Genomic DNA, 20,722 nt, shown 5'->3' with positions numbered 1-20,722 from the left:
AAGCTCTGAGTGTTTTTTCTCTCTGGTGCTTCATTCCTCTTTTAGCATTAATCAATTCTGAGAAGTTTTTCTGACACATGAGATACATTTTTGTCAGGGAGGGAGATAAGCATGGAGCTTATCTATTCACAACACAGTTCTTCTGCTGTGTGGAGGTGGGTGCCTTTCCTCCAATCAGCTCTCACACACTGTTACTGCAGCCTCTCCACCCCCTTCTCTGTGCTCCTGACAGATGAAGGGGTGTAGGGAAGAAATGACTGCAGATAAACAAGTAAAACCTGTGTAGCGGGTGCCTCGCATCTCCTGCGGCCATGTAAAAGCTGACCGAGGCTCACTGAGTGGAGAAAGTTGCTGTCAGCCCCTGCGGGGATTTCTCTGCCCTCCCTCTCCTCACTGACTCTGTTTGTTCTGCTCCTTCCCCTGCATCCTCATTGGCAGAGAGAAGGGAGCCAATCAGCAGCAGCAGCAGCAAAGCATTCTGGGACATGTAGTCCCCACCAAAATGGCTCCATAGCCTTGTATGAGAACAGGACTACACACACCACGATTCTATGGCAAGGAAAGGAGAAAAGGATCCATCTTGTCTGCTGAGGAGGGGTAGTTTACCACGAGACAAGAGAAGAGACTGAATGCAGGAGAGAGGTCCTATCTCCCCGGTTAGTCCACCGCATTGTTGGAGACATCCAGCCTGAGAGAGGGATCCCAGGTGCATATTCAGGCGCACCTGCACCGTCTGTGTGAAGCGCTTCAGGGTGAGGTGACCAGTCGGGTTACCAGAAGAACCTGCCTGTTACAGGATGTTCAGTTTGAGCCTTGACTGCAGTATTGGTGAGAGGGCAGTTGCCCATTTGCAGGAAACCAAGACATTGCATACAGACAGAGTCACTCCACTTTGCCCATATTTGCCGGTCTCATTAAAGCAGTCCTATTAAGCAGTCAAAATGTCTGCCTTGCTACCCAGATACTATCAGCATACAACAGTTTACACTTTGCCAAGCAGGAGTTTAAAGTGCACCAACTACAGTGGCTAGCTGAAGATACAAAGTCTCATCCTTCTTCCAAGGGAATAAAGTTACTGATGCCATACAAACTCACACACACATGCTAAGGGCTCTGTATATGTAGGGTGAATGGGGTAGTCTCATTTGGGAGTTAAGCCACTGAGCACTGAATTAGGTACAGTGTTGGTGATTTTGGCCTGTGGTGTCAGGGGATAGAAGAGAGAGGACAGACATAGAAGAAAGTAATTCTTCTGCTCTCCTCCTGCCTAGACTCATAGCGCCAATTTAAGTGGAGGTAACCAGTATAAAGTTGCTAACTTGTAATTAATTGTTGTTGAAGCGTTTGTCTCTGCTTCTGGGGTTATTTACAGTTGTGGAATCCCCTAGAAGCAGCCTGATAAAATATATTGAATTATATTGCTCTTGATCTCAGTTATTGCTATTCAGCTAATTCATTCAAGAATATATATATTGCTATCTGTAACTTTTCCATAGAAAGCTGATTCCCGGAAAGAAGTGTTTGAAGAGGGAATGATATATACAGTAGCTCCTTGTAGTTATTTCTAATACAGTGAGCTATAACTGCTGATTTAAATGCTCATGTTCCACATGTATGTGGGTCTATGTGTGGAATATATGAGCATGATTTAGTTTCATGAAGGGCCTTAGCTAGCATTTTTCTTGGCTTGCTATTATTATTGTAAATGTAACATTTAATCTGTGTTGGGAGGATTTATTTTGTAAAGCAGCAAAGAGAGTTATTGTCTAAGTACGTTGAGTTCCACTGCAAAGGATTTTGGAGATCTGGATCAGAGGTATGTTATTTTGTGAGTCATGTCTTTTCCGATTCTCAATACCTTCTTGATCAGTTTGCCCCTTGATCAGTTTGACACACTTATGAGTTTCCTCTAAGGTCATTGGTAATTTATTAAGTGTAGAGTTAGTTGTAACAGCCTGGTGGCTGTCTTGTTCTGGGATGATGTCATATGACGTTGTCCCACACTCATCGGCGGCATGCTGTGTCCCTGGGACACGACACACCCCGGATCTCAGGAAAGAGCCAATTACGCACCTCTTTACTCATGTGATCAGTCCAATCACAGCTGATCACATGTAAACAAGAAAATGCCGGTTTTCGGCTTTTCTCTTCCCACACTGACAGAGAGGAGAGACGATCACTGGCATTTCTTCACAGGGGAGACCTGCACAGATAATCAGGGCACTGATCATCAGTGACCTGATGATCAGTGCAGCCTCAACAGTGCCCATCAGTGATGCCAATTAGTGCCTATCAGTGATGTCAAGCAGTGCTGCTTTTCAGTGCCCAGCAGTGCATGTTCATCAGTGCCGCCCATCAGTGGCAATTAGTGCTGCCCATCAGTGCCAACAATCATTGCCGCTTATCAGTGCTCTTAAGTGCCGCCTATTAGTGCTTATGAGTACTGCATATCAGTGCTGCCTATCAGTGCCCATCAGTGCTGCATATTAGTGCCTCCTCATCAGTGTCACCTCATCAGTGCCTTTCAGTGCCACCTCATCAGTGCTGCCTATCAGTGCCCGTCAGTGCAGCCTCATCAGTGTACAACAGTGAAGGAGAAAAATTACTTATTTACAAAATTTCCTAACAGAAGCGAAAAAAAAACATTTTTAGCAAAAAAAAAAAAAAAAAAAGACAGCGATGATTAAATGCTACTAAAAGAAAGATCTATCTGTCTCAAAAAATTATAAAAATTTCATTTGGGTACAGCATTGCATGACCACGCAATTGTCATTTAAAGTGTGACAGCGCTGAAGGCTGAAAATTGGTCAAATGAAGTTGTTAAGGTAATGCATGATTTCACTGGTTTGCAAGATGAGTCATTTGTTTTTCATTTCTGCTTAGTGAACACAGGAGGTTGCTTGCTCCATATGGGCACCATTGAGAGAACACTTTGCATCTTCCTATTTAAAGCAAAGTGTTCTCTGATTGGACAAAGTGGAGAGATAGGGACACCTCATCCAATTAGAGAATACTTTGCATTTATTGAGATATACTGTATATGCCATTACAAGTTATTTTGTACTCTTGATAAACAAGTATATTCAGAGATTATATAATGAGCAAAACAAGTTTGGCATTTATTTTGTCAATTTTTTAAGTACAGATATGCACCACATATTTAAAGTCACACAGTGACAATTATATTCAATAAATATATTCAGGGTATCCAAAAACTCACACAAGTGGAGTGGCATTGTACTATAACTGAAACACAAATAGCTTACAAATAGCTCACAAATAGCTTATGTACAGTATAGTGGCATTGTACTATAACTGAGAGAATTCCTACATATAATAAAAAAAATTCTAATCATAAACCAGTAGTCATGAAAAAAACAGTAGATTATCAGGCGCTCAGGGTGATTACCAGAGGTCGGTTTGACCGGCGTATAGTGGGCAATATACTAAAAATGTCAGAACTTCAAATAACAATGGTGCAAGTGTGCATGGGACATACTGTGAGGGTATGTCAAGGAAAAGATAGTCTGCAACAAAGGGCAAGCTCCACAACACAGGGAAGTCAGGGCTCTGTGGAAAGGATGAGAAGAGAGAGACGGAGCGCCTCTAAGTGCAGTCTGCTTTAATCCAAGATTACACATACGATATAAAAACTCACATGGGGTACAGTAATACAAGGCTCAAAAGATGGTGACGGCAGATGGTGGTGGAATCCAGTGTCCGAAGATGGAATGCAGGTGAAAGCTGATGGATACAGCAGGACAAACTAAGCCGGCCGTTGTCATTCGGGATCCGGCACTTCCGCATGTCGGGCTGGAACGCAGCGTAAAGCCGCGTGACGTCACCAAAGTGAATGGGAAGACACAACGCGTTTCAGAGCACGCGCCAAGCTCCCAGCGAGCATGCTCGCTCTTTTTTCAAGTGTAGATCTACGGACACTGGATTCCACCACCATCTGCCGTCACCATCTTTTGAGCCTTGTATTACTGTACCCCATGTGAGTTTTTATATCGTATGCGTAATCTTAGATTAAAGCATACTGCACTTAGAGGCGCTCCGTCTCTCTCTCTTCTCATAAACCAGTAGTCAGGAGAAGAGACTAACGGAATATACTGAATTGCTTCTTCCATTAGGGATATCATATAAAGTCACAGGAAAGTTAAACGAAATGGTGTTAATTAACTACCAATCAGGTATTTGATTTCTTTTGTTGACCTGAACTAGAAAAGCAAGGCTTGGAGCTAAATCTCCAACTTCATTACTAAATATGTTCCCCCATACAATGATTCTGTTCTGCAATTATAAATTGTGGTCTGTTTAGCCAGTCAATGAAAAGCATAGTTCACACTGTAGTTTTAACAGGACTTTTTCCAGCGGTTGAATTGGTGCTTAATCAATTCTCTTTTTGTATGTGACTATTCTTCTAAGGTTGTCTTCATGTCCATCCATTTCAGACAGGTTCAGCTTCCTCAGTCAGGTTACACTTAATATGCAATGATGACTTCTGCGTGCCAGTGAACGTCTTATAAACTGCTTTCTTTAGACAGAGCTAGAAAAAAAAAAATAATACCATTATCATATCACAGAGAAAAAAAGAAAAGTCATGCCACCTTGCAGTAACATATATGCTAAATTGGGACACATAAAATTTGCTTACCAAATGTAGTTTTAAACATATTTGTAATCCCACACATAGAATTAGATATTTTATTATCCCCTGGCTATTGAAATTAAAGAGCAAGCCCTGCCTGCTAAAAAGGATCAACAGCATGTGAATTAAAATGACACCAAACAATATCCTTATTCTCCAAAAATACTCCATACACATGTACTACTTAAGGCCTTGTAAACTATTTTGCATGTATTTTTTTTCTGGAACAAGCAGTGCACGTTAGTTGTGGTCGTGAACACTTCAAATCCCATAGTCCATCTTGGGAGCAAGCAAGAGAGGGTGGCCCAATTCTATAAGCAGTGGGACCATGGACCCTCTAACTGGAAGTCAGATCACTACAGCAAAAAAAAAAAAAAAATTGAAGGAGGTTGTTTGAAGATATTTGTTTGAGTTGTGAATACATGCTTGAATACATGTATTATGTGTAGTATCATTTTAAGCATCTTTGCCCTACACGCAGCAACAAATCCTGCTGGGGAATTACAGTTAGAGACTGTTACGGAACAGGGCACCCTTGAGCAGGTACCTCCGTTGACAGATGCTCCTAGTGCTTCCCGAGGGCTCCAAGCACTCCACCAGACACCGTAAGCACTTCAGACTCCACGAACCGCCGCAGCTTGGTTAGGGTCTTGGCATCTCCTACCCACCCTGGACCAACGACAAGGCTCCAGGTTCCTATGGGTGAACCTCTCTTTCCCCAGAGAGTGCAGCAGAACAAGCTCTTACACAAGCTCTTACAAGAGCTTAGTGATTCTCTAAGGGAGTATGGAAGACCATAGCAATCCCTGCAGCAGATTCCCCCAATAACGAGACAAAGCTCCGAGATGAGGGTAAAACAGGAACAACATCAACATTTATTGGAAGAAATCAGCACACTTTTATACAGAAATTGGAACATCCTTCCCCCAACCGCTTTCCCATTGGTCAATTGTAAAGTACTTGCAGTTCCCAATAAGGTCCTCTCCAGCCCATGCAAATGAGGGCTTGAAAATGAGTCAACAGTGATTGGTCAGATAGCTTTGACCAATGCAAGGAGGGCTGCTATGCAAATGAGGACTTGAAAATGAGTCAACAGGGATTGGTCAGATAGCTTTGACCAATGCAAGGAGACAGAAGCCCCAGGGGGCAATCAATGTAAACTATAGTCAGACACAGAACAATGGTTCCCTAACGAGCCCTCAATACACATTCCTCTGAGTGTCAATAGACAGCCCGTCTCCTCAGAACTTCCTGTAATGCCCATATTAGGAGTTGACTTCCTGTTCCTTACAGTTTACAGGAATACGTTTTAGCTTCCAGGATAGAGGCAAGACTCCATTAGCCACATGTTTAAAGAAACACAAAAAGACACAAAAATGCATAACTCCCAGTCTACTGAACAGAACCCCCACATTCAACCCATCCCCCGATAGCCTGGATCTGAGCGCTCAACATATCCAAACAGCGCTCAGATGCCACAAACACAGTCAAATTGCCATGGTGTTTATATTTAGCATGGGCTGATGAGAGGGTCCATAGTCACATTGCAGGAGGCGAGCAACCAGGCTTCTCCAACGCCCAGTGGCGAGATTGGTCTCGTCACAGAGACATTTATACATTTTTTCATATAGCAAAGCAATGCTAACCAGAAGCAGTGAGACAAATCGTGAGACAGATTTACTAATAGATTTATAGAGTTTTATTTATAAAGTCGTTACCAAGAAAAAACACCTGCTCCACGCTACTTCTTAAGGAGGATCCGCTTTTTTAGTGTGCCTCCCTCCTCTTTGCTAAAATGTCGTATATAAAACTTGTGGGGAAAAAAAGTTAGATAATAAACTTACCTCTTACCCCAGCTTCTACCTGTGGCACCAAGGTGAGGGTAAAGGCATCTTTCTGGCAAGATCCTGCACTGTGGAAGCTGGAGGAGACCCAGGAAACCATGGAGAACCATAGAGTATATTATCTAACTTTTTCCCCCTACAGGATGAGAGTTTCAGAGGGGGAAGAGGAGCACACGTAAAAGCAGACCTTGCATGGAGTGCAAGGTCTGCTTTAATTGTCCATATGTTTTGAATGAAAATCTGTATCATCTATAATGGAACATCTGTAGACCTTTGCAAAACTATCTGAGCTGAGATGGCCGAGTCTAAGGTATCTATCAGACAAATGAAGCTTGTAGGCAGTTGCCGTCTACTTTCTCCAGTGCAGCACTGCAGTTGGAGAGGAAGTCAAGAAGAACATGGTTTCTCTATGGTTTCCTAGGTAACTAAGGAAGCTATCCAATTGGATGCTGCTGTCCAATGTGACTCCAGCAAACATAGGCAGAGCTCTGTTGATTAGCGGGTGCCGGAGGACATCCAGTTGCCGACACCAGCTGATTGGCTTGTGCTTTGTCTGATCACAGCACAGCACAGCCTGGTCAAGGGCTAGCTTGCCCCCTACTCGGAAATGTCTGGTTACGTACTAGGTACGTGACCTGGCACAAAAGAGCCGCTCTCCTGCAGTACATCTAAGTGATGCGGTCAACAAGTGGTTAAAGATGATATGTGCAGATGGTGTTTGCCTCACAACACCCTTTTGCCTCCAGTGTTAAAAGGACACTTGGCATGATCATCTGTTATTTTTTTTCTACCTACAAGTGTCTGCCACACTGTGACGTTGTGTTACTGATGGAGATCAACTTTCAAGAGTAATATGTTACTAAAAAAAAACAAAGCAGAACACGTCACTGACATTTTCCTAAAGTGATTAAAAGGGAAATATGTCTAGGGGGAAGTACATCTTTCTGGAGAATATTTTTTTTTTTTTTGTGCAATGTAAAATTTTTGGTTATCTTAAGTGCTTTCCAGTGCCATTAAACAAGGATTTTTTGGTGACCACATAATAGACAATGTCTTTTTTTGTCAAATTTCTAAAATGCCAAATGTATACTTCTGCTTAAAAATGCATACAATAGTGGATTTTTCTGAGAACACACTTTAGTGTATAAAACTTCCAGGTGACTAAGCAAATTATACTTTTAGGTTGTAAGAGAGTGTTATAGTACACTACAAATAAATATACTTTTTTTTATTAAAGTAACTTGAAGCAAAATATTGGCTGTCAAATAGAGTGTAAATTGTTGTTAAACCCAAAACAAAAATTGTAATATATTGCAGTTTACCAATCCTTAGATGTGGTGGCTAAACTATTTTTTTTTTTTTAGGCTTTTTCCCTTTATTTTCACATGGTGATCTTGACAATAACACACTTTCTGTCTTAGGGTATCTTCATTCTGGGTGAAGTAATAAAGCAGACATTTTCGGACAGCAGAACTGTCAGACTAAGGAGATGGTAATGTTAGATTAGCAAATTTAGATGGCCTTTACTAACAAATTGAAGTTGAACTCCAGCTAACACATTATAAGCAGTTACAGCAAACTGTTTTTCTTCCTTTTGGGCTTTACATAAATTAATAAAAGCTGATCATCAGCCATGATTTCCATCCAGGGCCGCTAACCATGCTGGACCTTCATCCCAGAGGGACCGCAGGAACTGGGATAGATTGATATATCTATTTGTCATCTAAACTTCTAAATAGATACTCACCTCTCTTTCATCTTCTATTCGGATGTTTGGTAAGATATCTGTATATACCACTACAGTCTATTGGGGGGTCTGTGCCCCAGCGGCCCCTTGTGGAAGGCCTTCTGCGACCCCCCATGAGACATCTCTATAGAGACTGTTGGGGACGGTTAGGTGCAGCTATGATGGTCACTTCTTTGCTTGTTTTTAACCACTGCGGTTCTACAAACAAATTGACCTTTCAACTCAGGATGTAACTATGTTCTATGTTAATTGACTCCTCATGAAGAAAGATATACTTTACTTTGAAACGCGTTGGGTCTTTCGCTGTCTCTATCTGTGGATAGTGGACATGAACGTTGGTCACGTATGCATTTGAACAGCCTGGACTTTTAATCCATTTGTATTGTATTATTTTCTTGTTCGCCTGGATTTTTGTATCTTGTAATAAACTATATAACCCTTTTTTAAAAAAAAAAATCTCCCTTGATATTTCTCTACTCTATACTATTGCCCCTTAAAATCCCATCTAGAGGGAGCGACCTTGTTTTTGTTGTTGTACATTAGGGATGTGGGCACTCTCTTAGTTTTTCCTTCAGATGGCCTAGTATATTCAAGTAATGAATAAAAGCTGATCATTGTAAGCACCCTTGTCATTGTTACTGTAAATGGTTTCTCTCGACCCTTTAACTGCTTTATTGTCTGGACAGCTTAGTCTGTTAATGTAGGTTAAAAATGAACAGACTTAGGCCTCTTTCACACCGAGCAGCGCAGTGTACCCATGGGTTTGGTGCGGGTTAGCTTCACTTTTCCATTTGCTTCTATTACTGTATGTCCTGTGGTTATGATGTGCTTTCAGAAAGTGCACCGAAACCAAGGGACACAATATAAGTCAATTGAAAAGTGCAGATAACCTGTGAGTACACTGTGCTGCATCAGTGTGAAAGGGGCCCTACTGGCTAGATTACCAAGTGAAAATAAAAGGAAAAACATTTAAAAAAAAAAGCAAAAGGTTCATTATGTGTGCAGAACAATAAAATGCTAGCCAAATCAGATGTAAAAAAAATCAGCAGGATTCGGTTGTACACCAGCTGGTGAAGGGCAGATGCCATATCTTACCTTATCATCCATCTTCTGTTTGGCCAGCTTTATAATTTACACTTAATTACCAAAAGTATTGGGACACCTTTCTTTTCATGCAGATGAACTTTAATGGCATCCCAGTCTTAGTCCGTAGGGTTTAATATTGAGTTGGCCCACCCTTTGCAGCTATAAAAACTTCAACTCCTCTGGGAAGGCTGTCCACAAGGTTTAGGAGTGTGTCTATGGGAATGTTTGACCATTCTTCTAGAAGTGCATTTGTGAGGTCAGGCAGTGATGTGGACGAGAAGGTTTGGCTCGCAGGCTCTGCTCTAATTCAACCCAAAAGGTGTTCTATCAGGTCGAGGTCAGGACTCTGTGTAGGCCAGTCAAGTTCCTCCACCCCAAACTCGCTCATCTATGTCTTTATGGACCTTGCTCTGTGCACTGGTGTACAGTCATGTTGGAACAGGAAAGGGCCATTCCCAAGCTGTTTCCACAAAGTTGGGAGCATTAAATTGTCCAAAATGTCTTGGTATGCTGATGCCTTAAGAGCAGTGCTTTAAGTGGGCCGGTATGCACTGGTACTCAGTACCGCCACTTCCAAATATGGCTCTTGAGCATACCGCAACCTCTCCGTGCGCCTTAGCGTACCAGTACACTAATTTTGGACATCTGCGCCCTCAATTGCCCCCCCCAAGAATATGCCCCACTCCAAAGACAGACCAGTCACCACCAGTGAGTCCCCCAGGGGGTGCTCTGTGGGGACCCTGATGTGGGGTGGGGGACGAAAAAATGTATAGGCTGTAATAGAGTACCGGCACCTCTTTTGGGCCACTTAAAGCACTGCTTAAGAGTTCCCTTTACTGGAACTAACGAGCCAAGCCCAACCCCTGAAAAATGACCCCACACCATAATCCCCCCTCCACCAAATGATTTGGACCAGTGCACAAAGCAAGGTCCATAAAGACATGGATGAGCGAGTTTGGGGTGGAGGAACTTGACTGTCCTGAGTCTGCGGGCCACTCCTAAACCTTGTGGACAGCCTTCCCAGAAGAGTTGACTAAGACTGGGATGCCATTAAAGTTCATGTGCATGTAAAGGCAGGGGTCCCAATACCTTTGGTAATATAGTGTACTTTAGAAGGCTGTATTTAATACTGCCCTAGCCATTCCACTATTTTCTACAAACTCCTCTGCTTGTATTATGCAATTATTTTAGAAACATAATGGTAGAATTTACTATTGAATTAAAATAGAATAGAATGGGATACCTTAAAAAAAAACTTATACTCCCCTGAGTAGATGCAGCATCAAACCGATGGTGCATCTGTCCCCCGCCACCTCTGCACTGAGAATTAAGCGATCAAACGCAGATGATTATTCAGTTCTCCCCTCTGCTCTGAGCAGAGAGCCATGAGTCAGTCACCAGCTCTCTGCTCTGTCCCTCCAGCGCGCACTGGCTCAGTCTCCCAGCAGAGCAGCTCAGGATCGTTCTCCAGCCTGGATCGTCATCAGCCTGCTGTCGGCTGAAAACAGGTCACAGAAGTGCAGAAGCTACTGCACTCCAGTGATCCATAAGAGATGTAGGACCAAAAAAGCTTTGGCCTTACTTCTCCTTTAAGCATGCTGTGTGGTTTATAAACCCAGCTACTTACCAATTATATAAACTAAAGACCAAGAGAAAGGAAAGATGGTTTTATGTTTCTAGAACTTTAGTGACTCTTCTGATTCCCCTCACAGTTCAATTGCTAAAATTATTCCCAAATGTCCAGAAGTAGCCAGAAGACAAAAATAAAATGAGGTAAAATATTGCTACATTTGGAAAATTATGAGGCTTGCTGGTGCCCTCCCTAACCCTGCTGTCTTGGGAATCTTCCCACAAGTACCATCATGTAAAATACAACCTTGATATTAGACACTGATGGTAAAATGTGACAGGTTGTCTTTAGAACTTATATTGTATATAAACATTAAATGTCATATGCACACATACTTACATAACTCAGAAACAATGCCATGATGGATAGGAAAAGTATAAAACTACAAATGACTTCTAAAGTAAGAGTTGATACTTTCATGTTCTTCTTCCAGCAATCTAAAAACAGAAAAAATTATTAAAAAAATTAAAGTATAACCTAAGAGCAAAACTTTCTTTGTAAGATTTAAATAGAGTGGTGAGGGGTTATAATCCATCTCAGGTTTTTTTTTTTTGTGTTACTCTTAAACTGCCCATAGGTGTATTGAAATTCAGCCGAATCAGCAGGGACAGGAAGAATTGTGATCCATGTGTAGCCACTGTGGTTGTACAGAAGTCAATCTACTTCCATACAACCGCTTTTCTGGTAAGTTTCCTCTCCATCACCATTACAGGCTATAACCTGCAGCGTTGACCTGTTTATTCTGATGGTGGGAAAGTCTCCCGATGTCAAAATACAATCACACAGCAAGAGGACTACCCCATCCACCTCGATGGATGAAGGAATCGAGTCCGTTTTTTATTTTTTTTTATTTATTTTTTTTGGTGGAGGGTGCGGGCTGAGTCAGTTTTTTCCATTTAACTGCTGGCTGCTGGTCAGCTTTAGGGAGAGTCATCTGTACTGTATAATTCCTATTGGTCTTGAAGACCAAAGTTACCTGGAACGATAGTGAGGGTAAAATAGAAAGAATAAATAGGAAAATAGGGAAGTCCTCCAACAGGGACACTTGTTTCCGTGACAACTTTCTAAGAGGGGATTTCCCTCACATGGAAAAGATTTCCTATAATTTCCTTTTGGGTCTACAAGACAGAAAGTGAAGGGAAATTTACTTAACCCTCCCCAACTCTATCCAAAATGAAAACTGAAATTTTGGCTGTACTTAAGATCATACAAACGTTCTAGATTTCTGCATGGTCCCTTCCCCTTTTGTTAATTTGTTTTCTTACAATGGTTTGCAAAAGTAATATATGCTTTTAAAAAGGTTGTAAACCTCCTAAAAAAAATATATATATAAAAAATAAAAACCTGTAAGACAAAGGCATAATGAGCTAGTATGCATCGCATACTAGCTCATTATGAAATACTTACCTTAACAAAGCCCTTCTAGCGGCGCCCGCTCGTCACTGAGACGGCCGATATGTTCACCTGTCTTCCTTCAGCCCTGATGACGGCATGTGCAGGAGCCGCGTTTTTGGCACGGGGTTCTGAAGGAACGGCACAGGCGGCCGTTCCTGCAGAGCGCATGCGACAGTGATGTCACTGACTGCATGCAAAGTAAACATCTCCTAAACTGTGCAAGTTTAGGAGATATTTACAGTATCTATTGGTAAGCCTTATCAAAGGCTTACCTATAGGCAAAAGTTACAGAGGGAAGTTTACTTCCTCTTTAATTCCTAATGAGAAAATAATTGAAAAATAACTTAAATCTAAAGTATTTAAAAACTATTATTTCAAAACATAATTATAAATATAACCAACTTCATGTTAGGCCTTGCTCACATGGGGGTGTATCATTATGCACCCCCATGAGAGGCCATGCATACCTGCAGGGGGATGCACAGGTGCTCCACACATCCCCATGCAGATGGTCCTACTGACATTAGTTGGGACGCAGGAGCTGCATAGACACAGCCTTGTGGGTGCTGATGCATGTGAAGTGCATATGAAAATAATAATAATAATAATAAAAAAGAAAATAAGCATGTATGATACTTCCAGCTTAGTAATGCAGCAAATAATGACTGGCCTTTAGCCTCCGTTCACACCGAATCTGACTTTAAAACTGTGTGACTTCACTTGAAATCCCACGATTTCAAAGCCGCATGTCAATGTAAGTAGCACCTAAAATCAACAAAAAATAGTGCAGGGACTTATTTTTCAAATTGGTGTGGAACCGCAAAGTCTAACAGTTCAAAGAACTAAACAATTCTATTGCAGATAATTGCGTGTGACTTGTCATGTGATTTGGACCTGTAAAATAGCATGACAAGCGCGAACGCGGGCTTAGGGCTTGTTTAGAAGGACATTGTTTTCCTGTGTTTGTTATCAGTATAAATTGCACATAAAATGAAGTTTAAAAGATTTATCTAAATGGTGTAGTACAGGCAAACATCTTAAGACAGGCCATACAACGAGTTGCAGGAAAGAAACTCACACAATTCCCCCATCAATACGGACAGTGGTGACAGGGGAATCCCTCCTGCTGAGCTATTGTCTGCTCTGGGCGGGGGAAGCTGTTCTTGCCACGAGAAGACAGCGATTATCACTAGCAGCTATAGCAGCGGCTAGCGATAATCGTAAGAGAATCTGTCAGCCTGGTTGTACCAAAGTTAATTGATTGATCAACTTGGTACATTCAGCCTGCCCATTAAGAGTTCGAATCATATATGGCCAGTCTAAAAGCTGCATTTCATTTGCATGGCCTTTTTTTGTAAGCAGCAGGTTCTGAGAAGTGTTTGGCTTAGCGTAATATATATAGCTGCCTTTTAATTCATATTGTATTTAAACAATAACAATGCATTAGAAAAAAATGTAGCTTTGGCACTAAATACTGTGTTTGGATTATTTTGTTATCTTGGTAATTGTTCTGTTGTGCCGAAAACACTGTCTGATACATAGACAGCCTCTCAAATGAAATTCTAGGAAATAAAATCATTATTATGTGCACGCATCACTTTTGAATAAACATTACAATAATCACAAAAATTGTGTTCTTTGTTTAAAACACTGCGTTTTCCTTGGATGTAGAATAATCATAATATAAATGCCATACCTGTAAGTTTAAAAATGGCTGTGTTGTTTTGATGTTCACCAAGGTTGCATTTGTAGTCTCCGTTCTCTGTGAATAAACAATTACTGGCAGGCTCATTACATAAGACATGCCTCGACAATTTTAAATTGTCTTCTCTGCTTTTATTTATCTAAAAAAGAAAAAGATATTTTTTTCAATTACTGCCAAACTGAATTGTCATTTTAAATTAGCTAAATATATTCTGGGTGAATCAAAGCAAAATGTGTGCAATGTCTTCCTGCCAATTTTCTTTAGAATTCACCCAAACCCTTGCTCCACAACTATGTTCCAGAGAGATCCACAGTTTTCTACAAAGCAGCGAGAGCAAATAAACCTGCAACAGTTGAAACACCGAACAGGCCAGAATAATCAACACAGCTACCAGTGGCAGCTGGTATCCATAAGGGGAGCAGGGGTGCCTCCCCCATCCCTAGTTTGCATGCAGGGCGCTGGACTAATAGCTTTCTATAAGGTCTGTCATTTTTTTACAAGCACGTGGTTAGAGCCTGAGGCTCTAATTGGCTTGTAAAAGGTTGTCTGCAGTGTTCTGTGCCCCAGACCCTCGAAAATTGTAAAGCTAGCAAATCAATTATCGCCATCGTTTTACGCCTTCTCATCTTGGCCATTCAGGACAGGAAGTGGATCTGGAGAAGACCGGGTTAGCCAGGTGGAAGCCGGGGCAGCCGCGGCACCGGGTATCAGGGGAGCTGGAGGGCTCCATTTGTGGGGTGAGTACAGATCTGGAGGACTTTATAGCATCTATCTAGGGGTACTACATTAAAAAGGGCAAATATATTTGGCCATAGGTGTGCGCAGCCTATTGCATTAGGGTGTGCACCCCTAAGCTTAAATGCACATTCCAGTGTGTCTATGTGTGTGTATATACTGTGTATATAGTATATTATATATATATATATATATATATATATATATATATGCACAGTATGTTAGCAAACACCTGCGGACACAAACATTCTAAAACTAAACAAACATTTTAAAACATGGATGTTGTCAGTAGAGCAGTGGACATGTCAGTAGAGCAGTGGATGGTGTCAGTCATTAGAACAGTTGACGGTGTAAGTAGTGCAGGGAGATCTGCACTGCAAAAGGTGATTAGTGTGTGCCCACTAATCACATCCGGCACACCCCCTGCGCACACCTATGTATTTGCCCTAAATTATGTATTACAACAGAAAAAGAGCTGCAAAGATTATATTGTGGTTAGTTACAGTCAATATGCAGCTAAGAGCCCATTCAGACAGGGGCGACACGACTTGCTGGGGCGACCTGTGAAGACTCTGTGCACCGCGACCTCGGCGCAACTTGCACAGACTTCATATAATTTAAGTCAATGCAAGTCGCCTCCAGGTCGCCCCAAAGTAGTACAGGACCCTTTTTCTAAGTCGGTGTGACTTGTGTCGCTCCTATTAGAACGGGTCCTGTACTATTCAATGGCGAGCGACCCACCGTGACTTGTCAGGCGACCAAGTCGCCTGACAAGTCGCGCTAGTGTGAATGGACCCTTATGAACAGCCACAAGAACTGACATTATTGCATTACTGAACTTTAGGATGAACAATGCAGATCCCTTGTTTCCACCTGTTATATTTGTAACAACATAAACATAATCCATAGGTTTGCTTGAGTTATTTGGTAGATTAGATGTTTAAAAAAAAATACTGCACGCAGAGTCTTATCCGATCCAGTAACATGGGTAGAAGCACCCAGTCCATGTGGCATGGCAGGACATCAAACCAAATGCACCCCATAGATCGCACCATAACCCTAGAGTCATATTGACTGGTGTCCACAGTGTTTGTGGAGTGTGAATGGGTGGTGGAAACTTTGAATTAATAAATATCGACATTTGCATACAGTTGCGCTAGTATTGAGAAGACAAGGGCTGCAATGATGCTTATTTTGTCTAAAGTATAGGTGTGTAAGGGCACACTTTAAACACTTGTAGTTGTATTCATTATAAATAAGCCATTTAGTTTCTGTCTGCAACATGGAAATGTAGGGGCTTAACAGCACAGAAGCATTGGCCACATGAATAACACAACAGATCATGCAGTATGATGGACTGTGTACAAATCAAAAGTCATACGGTCTGGCTGGGTCTCATGATACGGGAAAGCGTGACAAAGGAAATGACTTGTGTCTTCTGCTATAATTTTAAATACATTTTGCAATAAAGTAAAAAGCCCATATAGATTTTTTTTTTTTTTTGTTCAACCAGAGGGTTGAATATAAAAATGACCCAATTCCCCCATTCACACATTCGATGTAGATGGGGGAATCCTCGTTGCTGTGCCTTTGTATTCTGACAGTGGGGGGGACTTCCCTAGCGCTGCCGGCTATAGCAGGTGGTGCTGATCGAGCAGCAAAATCTAACAAGAAGTTGTACAGATGTCAATCTGTAGATCAACATCTGTACAACCACCCAGTCAAAAGTGTACATGGATTGAAATTCGGGTGGTCCTTGTTCAACCCGCTAAACTTTGATCCATGTATGACCGGCTTAACTTTAGAATTAATCAGAGGGCAGCATTCATAATGTGAGGAGCTTTCACTGAGCACTCCATCCCTGGTGCCAGATCTTAAAGCAATATTAAACCTATAAACAAAAATGTATTATATTTAAGCGACCAATTCTTAGATGTGGTGGCTGCATTCATTTTTTTTAGGCTTTTTCCCTTTATTTTCACCTGTTGATCCTGTCTGTAAATCTGTTATTTTTCAACGTACTTTAAGAGACCAAGTTGTTCTGCGCAGGGGTCTTCAAACTATGGCCCTCCAGTTGTTCAGGAACTACAATTCCCATCATGCCTAGTCGGGTCTGTGAATGTCAGAGTTTTACAATGCCTCATGGGATGTGTAGTTCCACAATAGCTGGAGAGCCGTAGTTTGAGGATCCCTGTGCTAAAGTAACAGTTAGTGGCAACTGAGACAAATCATTTACCACTGACAGTGATGATCAGCTTTGAATCATATATGGAAAACCTTTATCCCAAAAGAAAAAAAAAAAAAGCTGTTGCTGCTTAAAAAGTGTAAACTTGAGTTCAGCTTTAATTTGTTAGTCAGGTCCATCTAAATCTGCTAGTACAGCAATACTACTGTCCAAAGGTGTCTCTGTTATTCTACCAGTGGAGTGGGGACACCCTAAGACAGAAAGTGTGTAGCTGGCCAGATTACCAAGTAAAAAAAGCCTAAAAAAGAAAACGCATGCAACCACCACATTGAGAGCCCATTCAGACTAGCGTGACTTGTCAGGCGACTTGTCAGCCTGACAAGTCGCGGTCTGTCGCGGTCCATTGAGTAGTACAGGACGCGTTCTAATAGGAGTGACACAAGTCGCTCCGACTTAGAAAAAGGGTCCTGTACTACTTTGGGGCGACCTGGGAGCGACTTGCATAGACTTCCATTATGTGAAGTCCCTGCAAGTCGCGCCGAAGTCGCGGTGCACAGCGGTGCACGCGACTTCACAGGTCGCCCCCCGAAGTCGGATCTGTGAACCGGCTCTTAGGAATTTTATTTTTGTTTGTGGGTTTAATATCGCTGCGGATTTAATTTAACTCATCACACCTGTGGCGCATCAAAGGGACTCACTGACTCCTCATTAAAATACAAGTAGTCAGACACCATATAAATAGCCTGGGGACAAGTTTTTGGGGGATTTTCTGCTCTAAGCTTCAACTCTAAAAAAGCCCAACAAGACAAATCCCATTCATTTTAACGGCCCCTGTTCACATTCTGTCGCCTTAAGCAAAACGGCCATCGTTCAAAAAAGTACATAAGCTCCTTTTTTGGCAGCTTACAGGCGTTTTACTGCTTTTTATTGGTCACCTGTCAACTAAAAATGCCTGCACAAAAACGCCAGAAAAAAAACATCAGAAAAAAGCCAGAAAAAGGCTTGAAAAAATAGCAACGCCTAGATGTGAACGGAGCCTAAATACTGAGGTAGACTAAAATGCTTACAAGTTAATTATTATACTTTGACACATTAGTGTTCTTTATACATAGTAAGGCTGACTATGTTACCTACAAAAAAAAATGATTTACCTGTTTCTCATGGCCAAGCATGCAGAGTGATGCGTCCACACATGTTCGATCTTCTTTGGAAGAACACAGTAGAAGTGTATTATCAGAGCACACTAATTTGAAGTCTGCCCTGTTCACTTGGACGTCCGTGGCATAGAGAAGGCACCATACTATAAAAGAGAGCAAACAGTTATTTACGGAAATCCTTTCACACTATAGAAAAAGAACTGACGAGGACCTACCATTTCCAAAAATGAAGCATGGAAGATGCCAGTGTAGGATCATCTTGACTGTCGAAGCATGTGTTTGAGAAATGGCATTTGTTTCTGTGTATGACACGCTGAAGCTGGGATTTCCTATGTCGTAATAATGTGAGTGGGAGGGGAAAAACCCTTCACTATTCACAAGACTCAGAAATAGAGAAGTGCACCCTTGCCTACACACTCTCCCTGTATTTTAGGGAATTTTCGCTTTTCTTTTTATTCCTTGGTACTTGTAAAATAGAGGATTTTGTACGTAACATATGATGCCTTAAAGTGATATTTTTACCTCTTGTTTTTTTTTTTTAAAAGGAGGTAAATCCTAACTTAAAATGAATGGTCCTTTTTTATGAAATTCTTCCTTTCTATGTGCTCTTGCTGGTCCCCGGGCCATTCCCCCCACTTCCCTGTTTGTGGGTGCACCACATTCCCCCCCCCCATCCCCGGCTGGGACCTGAGCTTAGTACATCCACAAACGTTTCAACTTGCCTGTCAGCACAGGATGTAAACATACAGCAGAGGCCACGGGTAAGATTACAAAGTGCAAATGTATTTCTGGCACGGTGGTTAGATTAGTTCAGTGGAAAGAGGGTTGGCCAAAAAGGATAAAGTGCTCTTGGATTTAAAGCGTATCTCTACTTTTGTTGCAAAAAAAACATTCCCCTCTGGGTTTTCTATGTACATTACAAGGATTTTAGCAAACTTTGTTCCAGATTCCTACCTTTTGTTATTCTGAAGAAATCATTGTTTGTTCCTCTGTGCTGAGTGGGTCAAATGGGAGTGGTTTTTATAATTATCAATCAGCTGTGGCAGCTGCAGAGCTTTAATGAGAAAAGCTGCTAAGCCTGCATCCCTTTAGACGTGTTCCTATTGGGAGTATCTCATCAAAATTGACATTTTTGTTGCAGTGGATGCCAGAAATCTGACTTGTATCTTAGGCAGACTTCTGGGAAACTTGGTGAGCCAATCATACAAGCAGGAAATGATGTTTCTGGGGTGTGGTCAGTACATTCTGTGTACAGAACACCTCCAAGTAGCCATATTGCATTGCATTTTCAGAAAATTACAACAGCTGCAGATTGAAAAGGAAAGATAATTTTTAATAACATTCAATCATAATATGATTTGTGTCGCAACTGTATACGCTATATTGTTTTTTCTTTATTTGTTATTTATTTTTCCCACGAAAGTGGAGCTACCCTTTAACCACTTGCCGACCAGTCACCTTGACTGTACTGCGGCAAAGTGGCTCGATTTCGTCCAGCGACATAGACCTACGTCGCTGGACTCCTCCCCTTGTGGGAGGCGCTCGCGCGCCGCTGGAGGCTCGCTCCCGCTGTTTCCAGTCACAGCAGGAGTCGGGCCAGGGGAGGAGCAGCGGCGATCGCCCCTGCTCTTACCCGATCGTCGGGGAATCGAGTTTGGAGATCCACCCACTTGTGTAAACAAAGCAGGCGGATCTCCTAAGTGACAGGCAGGGTCAGATTGCAGGGTTCAGCGTAGCTGAACATGCGATCTGTCCCTGTGTCACTCAGTCACCTCCCCCCACACACGTTAGTAAGCACCAGGCATACATTAACCCCTCCCTCTCCAATAAAATTAACCCATTCCCTGCCAGTGTCATTTTTATAGTAACAGTGCATATTTATAGCACTGATTACTGTAGAAATGTCACTGGTACCCCCAAAAGTGTCAAAAACGTCAGTCAAGGGTCCGATCTGCCCGCCGCAATGTCGCAGTCCCTCAAAAAAAACGCAGATCGCCACCATTACTCGTTAAAAAAAAAAAAACACCAAAAATGACAAAAATCTTTCCCTTAGTTAGTAAACGCAATAACTTTTGCACAAACCAATCAAAATACGCTTATTGTGATTTTTTTTTTACCAAACATAGGTAGCAGAAAACAAATTGGCCAAAAATTTTTAAAAAATTTGATTTTTACATTTTGGGGAGGGGGGGGGGGAATTTCATATAAAAAATATGAAAAATATTGTTATTTTTTCAAAATTTACGCTCTTTTTTTGTTTATAGCGCAAAAAGTAAAAATCGCACAGGTGATCAAATACCACCAAAAGAAAGCTCTGTTTGTTGGAAAAAAAGAACGTAAATTTAGTTTGGGTACGGCGTCGCACGACCGCGCAATTGTCAGTTAAAGTTCACACAGTGCCGAATCGCAAAATAGGGCCTGGTCAGGAAGGGGGTAAAATCTTCCGGGGCTGAAGTGGTTAATAACATTCAATCACAATATGATTTGTGTCGCAACTGTATACGCTATATTGTTTTTTCTTTATTTGCTATTTATTTTTCCCACGAAAGTGGAGCTACCCTTTAAAGCGTGTATGTTGCCCCTCTAA

General features: G+C 41.7%; 1 protein-coding gene across 1 annotated transcript; it reads right to left on the bottom strand.

Moving 5' to 3' along the window:
* Nucleotides 1-4,115: 4,115 nt before the first annotated feature.
* LOC309557145 (uncharacterized protein) lies at nucleotides 4,116-18,452 on the bottom strand. The gene is made up of 5 exons (XM_082259800.1): nucleotides 18,351-18,452; nucleotides 18,130-18,278; nucleotides 14,050-14,197; nucleotides 11,298-11,395; nucleotides 4,116-4,549 (listed from the first exon to the last, which is right to left on the bottom strand). Exons 1-5 carry the CDS (start codon nucleotides 18,391-18,393, stop codon nucleotides 4,451-4,453), a joined length of 537 nt encoding a protein of 178 aa, XP_082115926.1. The 5' UTR covers nucleotides 18,394-18,452; the 3' UTR covers nucleotides 4,116-4,450.
* Between the last annotated feature and the right edge of the window lie 2,270 nt (nucleotides 18,453-20,722).

Source organism: Pelophylax lessonae (genome assembly GCF_965119305.1).
Source record: "Pelophylax lessonae genome assembly, chromosome: 5".
Classification (NCBI taxonomy): domain Eukaryota; kingdom Metazoa; phylum Chordata; class Amphibia; order Anura; family Ranidae; genus Pelophylax; species Pelophylax lessonae.
The sequence above is the reverse complement of the archived record's forward strand: the minus strand, read 5'-3'. Positions and strand labels throughout refer to the sequence as shown.

What these genes read in the sequence shown, in the direction of transcription:
- LOC309557145 (XM_082259800.1), bottom strand. Translation starts at nt 18,393, where the DNA reads ATGATCCTACACTGGCATCTTCCATGCTTCATTTTTGGAAATG. An exon ending in TGCTTGGCCATGAGAAACAG is followed by an intron (nt 14,198 to 18,129) that starts GTAAATCATTTT and finishes TTTCTTTTTTAG; the next exon opens with ATAAATAAAAGCAGAGAAGA. An exon ending in AGCCATTTTTAAACTTACAG is followed by an intron (nt 11,396 to 14,049) that starts GTATGGCATTTA and finishes TTCTGTTTTTAG; the next exon opens with ATTGCTGGAAGAAGAACATG.